At 53.0% G+C, this 9,520-nt stretch overlaps 1 protein-coding gene across 1 annotated transcript in view; it reads left to right on the forward strand.

Moving 5' to 3' along the window:
• The window catches only part of stab2 (stabilin 2), a gene marked incomplete at both ends in the record, with an annotated part of 34,325 nt that overhangs the window by 18,621 nt on the left and 6,184 nt on the right, over positions 1–9,520 (forward strand). Inside the window, 24 exons of the mRNA XM_084486334.1 lie at positions 279–386; positions 497–628; positions 981–1,205; positions 1,277–1,330; positions 2,092–2,190; positions 2,626–2,821; positions 3,254–3,349; positions 3,613–3,670; positions 3,759–3,832; positions 4,238–4,363; positions 4,628–4,701; positions 5,337–5,408; positions 5,501–5,620; positions 5,712–5,756; positions 5,856–5,945; positions 6,033–6,188; positions 6,771–6,899; positions 7,200–7,259; positions 7,597–7,770; positions 8,085–8,174; positions 8,293–8,439; positions 8,560–8,622; positions 9,039–9,162; positions 9,371–9,520. Of these exons, the coding sequence (XP_084342460.1) occupies positions 279–386; positions 497–628; positions 981–1,205; positions 1,277–1,330; positions 2,092–2,190; positions 2,626–2,821; positions 3,254–3,349; positions 3,613–3,670; positions 3,759–3,832; positions 4,238–4,363; positions 4,628–4,701; positions 5,337–5,408; positions 5,501–5,620; positions 5,712–5,756; positions 5,856–5,945; positions 6,033–6,188; positions 6,771–6,899; positions 7,200–7,259; positions 7,597–7,770; positions 8,085–8,174; positions 8,293–8,439; positions 8,560–8,622; positions 9,039–9,162; positions 9,371–9,520 (2,662 nt within the window). The remainder of the gene's footprint in view (positions 1–278; positions 387–496; positions 629–980; positions 1,206–1,276; positions 1,331–2,091; positions 2,191–2,625; positions 2,822–3,253; positions 3,350–3,612; positions 3,671–3,758; positions 3,833–4,237; positions 4,364–4,627; positions 4,702–5,336; positions 5,409–5,500; positions 5,621–5,711; positions 5,757–5,855; positions 5,946–6,032; positions 6,189–6,770; positions 6,900–7,199; positions 7,260–7,596; positions 7,771–8,084; positions 8,175–8,292; positions 8,440–8,559; positions 8,623–9,038; positions 9,163–9,370) is intronic.

Consider the following 9,520-nt stretch of genomic DNA (forward strand, 5'->3'; position numbering starts at 1 on the left):
GTTCATTCCTGAGAAACCTTCTACTTTGTGGAGGAAACAGCTGCACTGAGAAGCTCCAGATGTTCTCTGAGTCCTCTGTGTTCTCCAGATGTTCTCTGAGTCCTCTGTGTTCTCCAGATGTTCTCTGAGTCCTCTGTGTTCTTCAGATGATCTCTGAGTCCTCTGTGTTCTTCAGATGTTCTCTGAGTCCTCTGTGTTCTTCAGATGTTCTCCAGATGTTCTCTGAGTCCTCTGTGTTCTCCAGATGTTCTCTGAGTCCTCTGTGTTCTTCTCCTCAGCAACACAACCTGACGGATGAGATTGAGCAGGCGGAGGAGTACACCGTCTTCGCCCCGATCGACAGCGCTGTGAGAGACTACCTGCGTGCAACGTCTGCCACTGTCCTGGTTAGTGTGTGTGTGTGTGTGTGTGTTGTGTGACTTTGTGTGTGTGTGTGTGTGTGTGTGTGTGTGTGTGTGTGTGAGTGTGTGAGTGTGACTTTGTGTCTGTCCTGTAGGATGTGAACACCACACGCTACCACGTCCTGCTCTCTGAGCGGCTCCTGAAGACGGAGCTGCAGGCCGCCGGATACAAGAAGACTATGCTGGGGTTCTCCTACCAGCTGGCCATCTTCCCCAGAGATGGAAAGGTAGCGTCCCGCTGGGCTCCTCATCCTCACTGCATACATGGTTTGCTTTCTCTCCTCTGGCCAATCAAAGCACCTGTTGACCCTGCCTGGGATCAGCCCACTGGCCGGGATAAGGTAGGGGTCATGCTCAGGGACACCTCCACACTCCAGGAGCCAGGATAGAACCAGCAACCCTCTGGTTGCCAGAAGAGCTACTCCTGACCTCCTGCCCTCTCCTCTCCTCTCAGCTGCTGGTGAACAGTGCACAGCTCAACTCCTGACCCCCTGACCTCCTGACCTGCTGACCCCCTGACCTCCTGACCCCCTGCTCTCTCCTCTCCTCTCCTCCTGACCTCCTGCTCTCTCCTCTCAGCTGCTGGTGAACAGCGCCCAGCTCAACGTGTCCAACCTCCTGACGGCTAAAGGCGTGGTCCACGGCCTGGCCTCGGTGTTGGAGGTCAACCGGAACCGCTGCGACACCATGCTCAACTTGGACCTGGTGGTGAGCAGAGCTTTCAAACGTCTCGACACGCTGGTGTCGAGACGCACCGTCACGACACACCGGTTCCCTTGCCCGGGATGCGACACTCCGACTGTCGTGAGAGGAACGCTGGAGTAGGTTCCTAATCCTCACTGTACGTTTCCTTATGTGTTTGTTCCTCTGAGAAGATCTCCTGCATGGACTGTCTGGCCCCCCAGTGCCCCCGCGGAGCCACACCCAAGGTGAGAGCCCACACACTTCTGACACATCTATCCCAAAGTCGACGATTTTAACAAGTTGGCCTCAAACCCTTTGACATCGTTGTGAAACGTCTTATGCTGGTGTACAATGCAACCCAGGTCCGGTTCCTCCGATGTTATACTGGACATATTACATATGTTGTCCATCCCCGTCTGTAATCTGTCCCTGGCTGTCTCGCTGGGCGTGGGGCGATGGGGACAGCCTCCGACACACTGAGGTGTTGTCCTGTGGGCATTAAGCTAGCCATCGGATGGCTATGGTTGAAGCTACAGCGATTTGAAGACAAACTCTCCCACTAAACCCCGTTTAATGACTGCGGCCGTGTCTCTGTGTGATGGAGTAGCTTCTACATAAATCGAGTTTAGCCGCGCCAAAGTGAAATTCACATTTACACTTAGGGCATTAGCAGACACTTTTTATCCAAAATGACTCCCTACACACATTCACACACCGACAGCGGAGCCAACCATGCAAGACAACAGCCAGCTCGTTGGAAGTTAGTGTGAGGTGTCTTGCTAAGGGACACCTCGAGACACGAGCCGGAGATCGAACTAGCAGCCTTACGTTTACCAGTCAGCCTGCTCCACCTCCTGAGAGCCACTGCCGCCCACGAAACACTACACAGAGTGGTAGAACAGGAGCTGGGTTCGTGTCCCTCACCGATAGATGTTTCCTCACCGTGTCAAAGGGTTCCAGGCGGCGTTACTCCTTACTGATGGAATACTCATTCCTCTACTTGCAGAAGACCATACCGGTGAAACCCTGCATGATGCAGCAGAGGTTCGGAGGTCAACACATGCTGTCCTTCGGCTGCAAGACCACCTGCGTGAGAAGCGTCCAGGTGAGGAACGAGGGACCGCCTTTTGGGCTGGGTCCCCTGGCAACTGTCCAGCGGAACCCCAACACACCAGCCCCCGATGTTTCAAACATCGTCCGGTTCACTCGTTACTTGCGCCTTTTGAAACACACATCTGTCTACATCGGTGGACAGATGCGGATGCTTCATGTCCCTGTGAATTTTCAGAGATCACCTGGACTCTGCACTGCCTCCCCCCTTACTATCTGTTAGCATTTGGCTCAGCGTGATCAGAATGACATGGTGAGCCACATGCTATCTGTCAGCATGTGGCTCAGAGTGATCAGAATGACATGGTGAGCCACATGCTATCTGTCAGCATGTGGCTCAGAGTGATCAGAATGACATGGTGAGCCACATGCTAAATGTTAGTATGTGGCATTATTAAATGTGACAACATGGCCGCCCGTCTGTCTGCAGCTGCCGCGCTGCTGCGCCGGGTTCTTCGGGCGGCACTGCGAGCCGTGTCCCGGGTACGACGGCCAGGTCTGCGCGGGTCAGGGGGCGTGCTCCGACGGGATCAAAGGAACCGGGCGCTGCACCTGCCAGCCGTTCTTCAACGGAACCGCGTGTGAATCCTGCGTCGCAGGGAAGTACGGGGTTCACTGCGACCAAGGTACCTCCATCAAGGAACCACAAACAAAGAGGAAAGGCAGAGAAACAGTAATACGACAGTGATACACTTAAAGCTGCAGTATGTACGCTTTCCATTTGGAAGCCTCTAGTGGCTTGAGTTAGAACTACAGGTTACAGCTTAACTTGGACCACAATCAATCGTTCTATAGAGAAAACTATTTTCATAATGCAGTGAATAGTGTCAGTAGAAAGGGTACTTGCAGATTTAAGTAAACATGTACGTAAGTAAATTAACGGAACGAATGTGGATTGCAGAAAAAAAAACGAGGAGGCAAATTATAGGACAGGAAAGAAACTAAATTGCTGCATAACTTTTATCCAGGCAGCCAGCTGTTGAATCGTATCTGGAGTCTTTTCATGCCGTTTCACTTCCTCTCCATTCAAAGCTCCCTGTATTCTGTCTCCTCTCCAGACTGTCTGTGTCAGAGCGGCCGATGCATGGACGGGCCCCTGGGGGACGGGACCTGCGCGTGCGAGGTCGGGTGGAAGGGCATCCACTGTGACGAAAGTATGATAACATAATCGGTTAGCTCTCTGTGTTAGCCTCTGCTAGCAGCCGACAGACAAGTGAAAGTATGTGATTGATTGGTTAGCTCTTGGTGTTAGCCTCTGCTAGCAGCCGACAGACAAGTGAAAGTATGTGATTGATCGGTTCGCTATTGGTGTTAGCCTCTGCTAGCAGCTGACAGATAAGTGAAAGTATGTGGATGATCAGTTAGCGCTCGGTGTTAGCCTCTGCTAGTGAAGGTGACCTGGGTCTTGTGTCCCCAGAGGTGGACTCCGGCACTGACGAGCTGTGTGGAGCGGCCAAGTGCCACACCAGTGCAAAGTAGGTGACGTCACTCTCATGGATGTTTTGAGTCTTCGGATTGGTTGAAAAACCTAAACATGAGATGTTTTTTCTCCTTGTTTTTAAGTTGTATCACCAAGATGTCCCAGACCCAGTGCGTCTGTGCTGCTGGGTTTGAGGGCAACGGTACTGACTGCAGAGGTAAAGAATGTTTTAAATGATCGAATGTATTGAAGGTGGTAACGTTAAAGAGCTATCATATATACTAGTATTAAAGGAGCTGTATATTAAAGAGCTATTGTATATATACTAGTATTAAAGGGTTGTACATTAAAAGAGCTATTGTATATACTAGTATTAAAGGAGCTGTACATTAAAGAGATATTTTATATATTAGTATTATTATAAGTGTAGTAGGTAACATTAAAGAGCTGTTATATATACTAGTGTTATTAAAGGTGGCCCTATAGGATAGCCTTAGAATGCGTGCCTATTGCACCTTTAAGATCAGACTCGGCCCCTATAGGACAGCGTTAAAACGTGGGCGTGGTCCTGCTGGGTTGTGGTCTTGATGACTCCTTGCGTTGCCCCGGGTCCTGTGTGCAGCGATAGACCCCTGCAGGGGGGCCAATGGTCACTGCAGCCCCCATGCGGTGTGCAAGCGGACCCAGCCGGGCCGGAGGGACTGCGTGTGTCTGCCCGGGTACCAGGGGGACGGCCTGGTCTGCGTGGGTAAGAACCCGGGCCAATACTCAAGATTACCCAACAAGCACCATCAAATGCAATGTGTAGGTTAAGTCTGTATACATACATGAGGAATAAACAGCCCTGGTTCTCTAAACAGCGGTACTGAGTTCTGCCAGTAAGATCACAACATGCATATTTAGTTTTCTCACATAGTTTTCAGAATTTTGTCCAACGTACTGAAATGAGAGAGCAGCCCAATGCCCAGACCCAGGCGGTCCGCTTGAACCCGACCTTTTGTGTTTGTGTCAGAGATCGACGCGTGTGCACAAGGAACCGGCCTCTGCCACGAGAACGCAGACTGTATCCACTCTGGACCCAACAAGGTAGGACCCCTTAACACCCCCTTAACACCCCTTAACCCAGACTGTATCCACTCTGGACCCAACAAGGTAGGACCCCTTAACACCCCCTTAACACCCCTTAACCCAGACTGTATCCACTCTGGACCCAACAAGGTAGGACCCCTTAACACCCCTTAACACCCCTTAACCCAGACTGTATTCACACTGGACCCAACAAGGTAGTAACCCTTAACACCCTCTTAACACCCCTTAACCCAGACTGTATTCACTCTGGACCCAACAAGGTAGTAACCCTTAACACCCCCTTAACACCCCTTAACCCAGACTGTATTCACTCTGGACCCAACAAGGTAGGACCCCTTAACACCCCCTTAACACCCCTTAACCCAGACTGTATTCACTCTGGACCCAAACAAGGTAGGACCCCTTAACACCCCTTAACCCAGACTGTATCCACTCTGGACCCAACAAGGTGGTTCCCTGTCCTGCCCCTCCATCCCTTAGTGCCACTCCCATCACATGGGCCTGCTAAGCATTGTAGTTTTCTCATGTCTTGTTGTGTTTCAATACGATTGAAGAACATTTTAGCAAAGTTACTTGTGAAGAGCCGGACGTTGTTTGACAGGCGATTGTTCCGATGTTTCGCCTCTCCATAGACGGTGTGCGTGTGTCAGCCCGGCTACTCAGGAGATGGAAAGGTTTGCCAGATGATTAACATGTGTCATGAGGTAGGTGTACCAATGCAAACAAACGTTGAACTGCAGACTGTAGGGTCTGGACATGACCCAGACCGATGACAGGCTCTGCTCTGACGTTGCAGAAGAACGGACACTGCCATCGCCACGCCAGGTGTAACACCACCGCGCCCGGAGTTCGCACCTGCACGTGTGGCAGTGGCTTCGTGGGAGACGGGCTCATCTGCAAAGGAACCCTCAGAGAGGTGAGCGCGGAGGACAGCGGCGGCGCTGGAGGCTCCAGAGACAAAGTGTTTGTAATGCGTTGGACGAACTGTGATGTTCTGCTCTCCACAGGAGCTGATCAGGAAGGGCAGCATGGAGTTCCTCCTGAACATGATCGTAAGTGACGCTAAAACACACACTTCTATGATAACACACCTCTAAACGAGGACATAACTGTGGAGCCGTACCTGAGGAGACCTGCTTTGTGTTCCCCAGATTGCCGTGCCCGGGGTCCCGCTGAACGGCCGCGGCCCCTTCACCCTCTTCCCCCCCAATTCACTGACGTCCGCCGCTGGATACAATGCAGTAAGCCCATAATGAGCCGTCAGTATCCTCCCGGATCGGTACTCCTGTGTCCGAGAGGATCACCTTATCGAGCTTCTCTCCTGCCAGATGAAAGCTCTGCTGGTCGCAGGGGAGATCGACACGGTGGGCTACATCCTCCAGAGTCACATCGTCATGGGCCACCTGCTCACCTCAAGCGACCTCATCGTGCCCAGGAACCTCACCTCGCTGTCAGGGGAGGTTCTGACCACCGGGGCGTCTCAGGTAACCCCTGCTCAGGTTCTGACCACCTGGTCTGAGATAACCCCTGGTCAGGTTCTGACCTCCACCTGGTCTCAGGTCTGACCACCTGGTCTCAGGTCTGACCACCTGGTCTCAGGTTCTGACCACCTGGTCTCAGGTAACCCCTGTTCAGGGGAGGTTCTCACCACCTGGCTGTCTATCTACACATCAGATCCACTTCTTCTGTCGTCTGGTGGAGGAGGTTCTGAGGTTCCTTCATTATTGCCTCCAAGCGTTAGACATCTGTACCTCTGGAACAGACCAACCATCAGGCTGACAAACCAGAGACATGAGGACTGAGTCTAACCCTGCTTGGCGTCATCATCTTGTGTTTGCAGGATTAGGAATGTTAGGAACTGGTTGTCAGTGGCGACACTGTTGGGATCTGTGGGAACAAGAACCCCTTATGGTCAAAGGTGACATGGAGGTCCTTGAGGTTACCACTTTAATTAGTGAGAAGTAATTGAGATCACATGTAGTCCCTGTATAAGTGGTAGCGGTAGTAATGTGTGTGTGCTTGAGGAGACGTCCTCTGAGGTCTTGCTCCCACCTTCCCGTCTCCAGGGAGACATCCTGATCAACAAGGCTAAGGTGGTCTACAACGACAGGGCCAGCGTCAACGGCATCCTCCACCAGATCAACTCCTTCCTGATCTCACCTAGCGAGAAGAGAGAGAGCCACTCAGCCTCACCTGTACGTAAAACCGGAAAACTCGGTCTGTCTGTCTGTCAGTCTTTCTGGAGGTCTGTCTGTCTATCTGGAGGTCTGTCTCTCTGTTTGTCTGTCTGTCTTTCTGGTGGTTGGTCTGTCTGTCTGTCTGTCTGTCTGTCTGGAGGTCAGTCTGTTAGTCTCTTTGTCTGTCTGTCTGGAGGTCTGTCGGTCTGTCTGGAGGTCTGTCGGTCTGTCTGGAGGTCTGTCTCTCTGTCCGTCTGGAGGTCTGTCTGTCTCTCTGTCTGATGTAACCACTGAAGGACTCTCCTCTCTCCTGAGCAGCTGAACCTGACGGATGTCGCCGGGCGTAACGGATACCAGAGCTTCTACAAGCTGATGGAGGTGAGGCCGCGAGAAGACCGTCCACCTTCTGGTCATCAGGTCCAAACAGATCCTAGTCCCACTGGTTCACTTTAATAATAAAGTCAAGGACGGGTTCTGAATTGGTTCTTAAGTGATGGACGGGTTCTGAATCGGTGCTTAAGTGATGGACGGGTTCTTGAGTGATGGAGGGGTTCTGAATCCGTTAAGTGATTGACGGATTCTGAATCAGTTCTTGTGTGATGGACAGGTTCTTAAGTGATGGACGGGTTCTGAATCGGTTCTTAAGTGATGGACGGGTTCTGAATCGGTTCTTAAGTGATGGACGGGTTCTGAATCAGTTCTTTGTCCCTACTAGGAGACGGGTGTTATGGACGGGCTGGCCGACGCCCTCCTCCCGGTCACCGTCTTCCTGCCTTCCGACCGGGCGTGGTCCTCCCTGCCCCAGCAGCAGAGGGACTTCCTGCACGACCCACACAACAGGGACCAGCTGCTGGAGTACGTCCGGTACCACGTGGTGCCCTACAGACAGGTAGCCCTCTACCTGTCCGGAGGCCTTTCAGAACCTTACTGTATGACCTGGGCCTTCCAGGACCTTACTGTATAACCTGGTGTAGTGGGGCCTTCCAGAACCTTACTGTATGACCTAGTGTAGGGGTTGTGTCTCCTTCCAGGACCTTACTGTATGACCTAGTGTAGTGGTTGTGTCTCAGACCCCCTGGTTCTTTCAGGACCTTACTGTATGACCTGGTCCCTTCCAGGACCTTACTGTATGCCCTTGCGTCGTGGTTGATCACGATGATGTACCAGCGTTTGGTTCAGAGAGATCTTCTGTCCTCCTTGCAGTTGTTGTCTCCAGAGCTGGGCCACCTGGAGACGGCCCGGAGCCTGCAGGGCTCGCTGCTCCGCTTCAGCCTCGGCGGACGGGACGCCATGGTACGTAGAAACGCACACCACACCCTCAACGTCCTCCTCAGAGCTGTCGAGGGCCAGCGGGACCACGGCTACTGCCGTCCGCCGTGGTCACCCGGACGCCGCCTCGTGTGTCCCGCAGGGGGAGCTGTTCATCAACGAGGGGAAGTGCCGCGTGGTCCAGAGGAACCTGGCCTTCACGGTCGGGGTGGCGCACGGCATCGACTGCCTGCTCACGCCGCCCAGCCTGGGGGGGCGCTGCGACGAGCACACCAGCTTCGAGCTCAAGGTGGGTGGTCCGGACGCCACCCGGTGGTCCTCAGAGTCCTCTGGTGGTCTGTCGTCGCTCGTTCCGTGGGGGCTGCGTGACGGTGAAATTAATTGTCTTCACTTCTCTCACTTGCTGCAGATGAGCTGTGCCTCCTGCCGGCGGCCCTCGGCCAAACAGTGTCCGAGGGGATCCAAGAAGAAGGTAGGTGGTTCTGTTCCGTTCTCCTACGCTGCGGTTCTTCATGGAGGGTTGAGCCCCCTATGCTCCGGCTCAAAGTCCGGGTCTGGAGGCGCCGGCGCTTGTGGACGACGGATTCAAAACAACCGCTGAAATGTCAGCCACGTTGAGAGCAGATGGGTTTGTCTTTGGTGCATGAACAGAAAATAACTGCCCCGATTTGAACTGGATTGGCTTCATACGCACACCCGCAGGCCGACCTGGTGGACTCCGGGTGGAGTGGTAGCCTCACTCTTCTCATGAGATTAGTTTACCTCACTCTTCTCACAAGATGAGTTCACCTCGCTCTTCTCGTGAGATTATTGTGCCTCACTCTTCTCATGAGGTGACTGCTCCTCACTCTTCTCTGTCTGTCTGTCTGTCTCTCTGTCTGTCTGTAGGACCTCCAGCTGTGCGACCTGCCCATGCTGTCCTACCTGAAGCACTCTGGCTGCCAGCCCACCTGCATCTTCAACCAATGGCAGCCCAAGTGCTGCGCGGGCTACTATGGGCGGGACTGCCAGGGTAGGAGGAGGATATGATGTCATCATGTTTAACAATCACACATGTTTGTCTGTATGTAGATTATATAATATATTATATGTATATAATATTTAGACTAAATATACAAACGTATTTATATATTCTGTGTGTGTGTGTGTGTGTGTGTGTGTGTGTGTATGTACGTCCGTGTGCACGTCTGTGTGTGCGTCTGTGTGTGTTTCCGCAACAGCTTGCCCAGGAGGAGCAGGGTCCGTCTGCAGTAACCACGGCGACTGTGACGACGGTCACCTCGGCAACGGCACCTGCAGCTGCCACGACGGGTTCCGGGGTGTGGCGTGCGAGCTGTGTGACGACGGCCGCTACGGGCCGGCCTGCCAGG

The sequence above is a fragment of the Micromesistius poutassou genome (assembly GCF_964030765.1).
Source record: "Micromesistius poutassou genome assembly, chromosome: 22".
NCBI classification, from domain to species: Eukaryota; Metazoa; Chordata; class Actinopteri; order Gadiformes; family Gadidae; genus Micromesistius; species Micromesistius poutassou.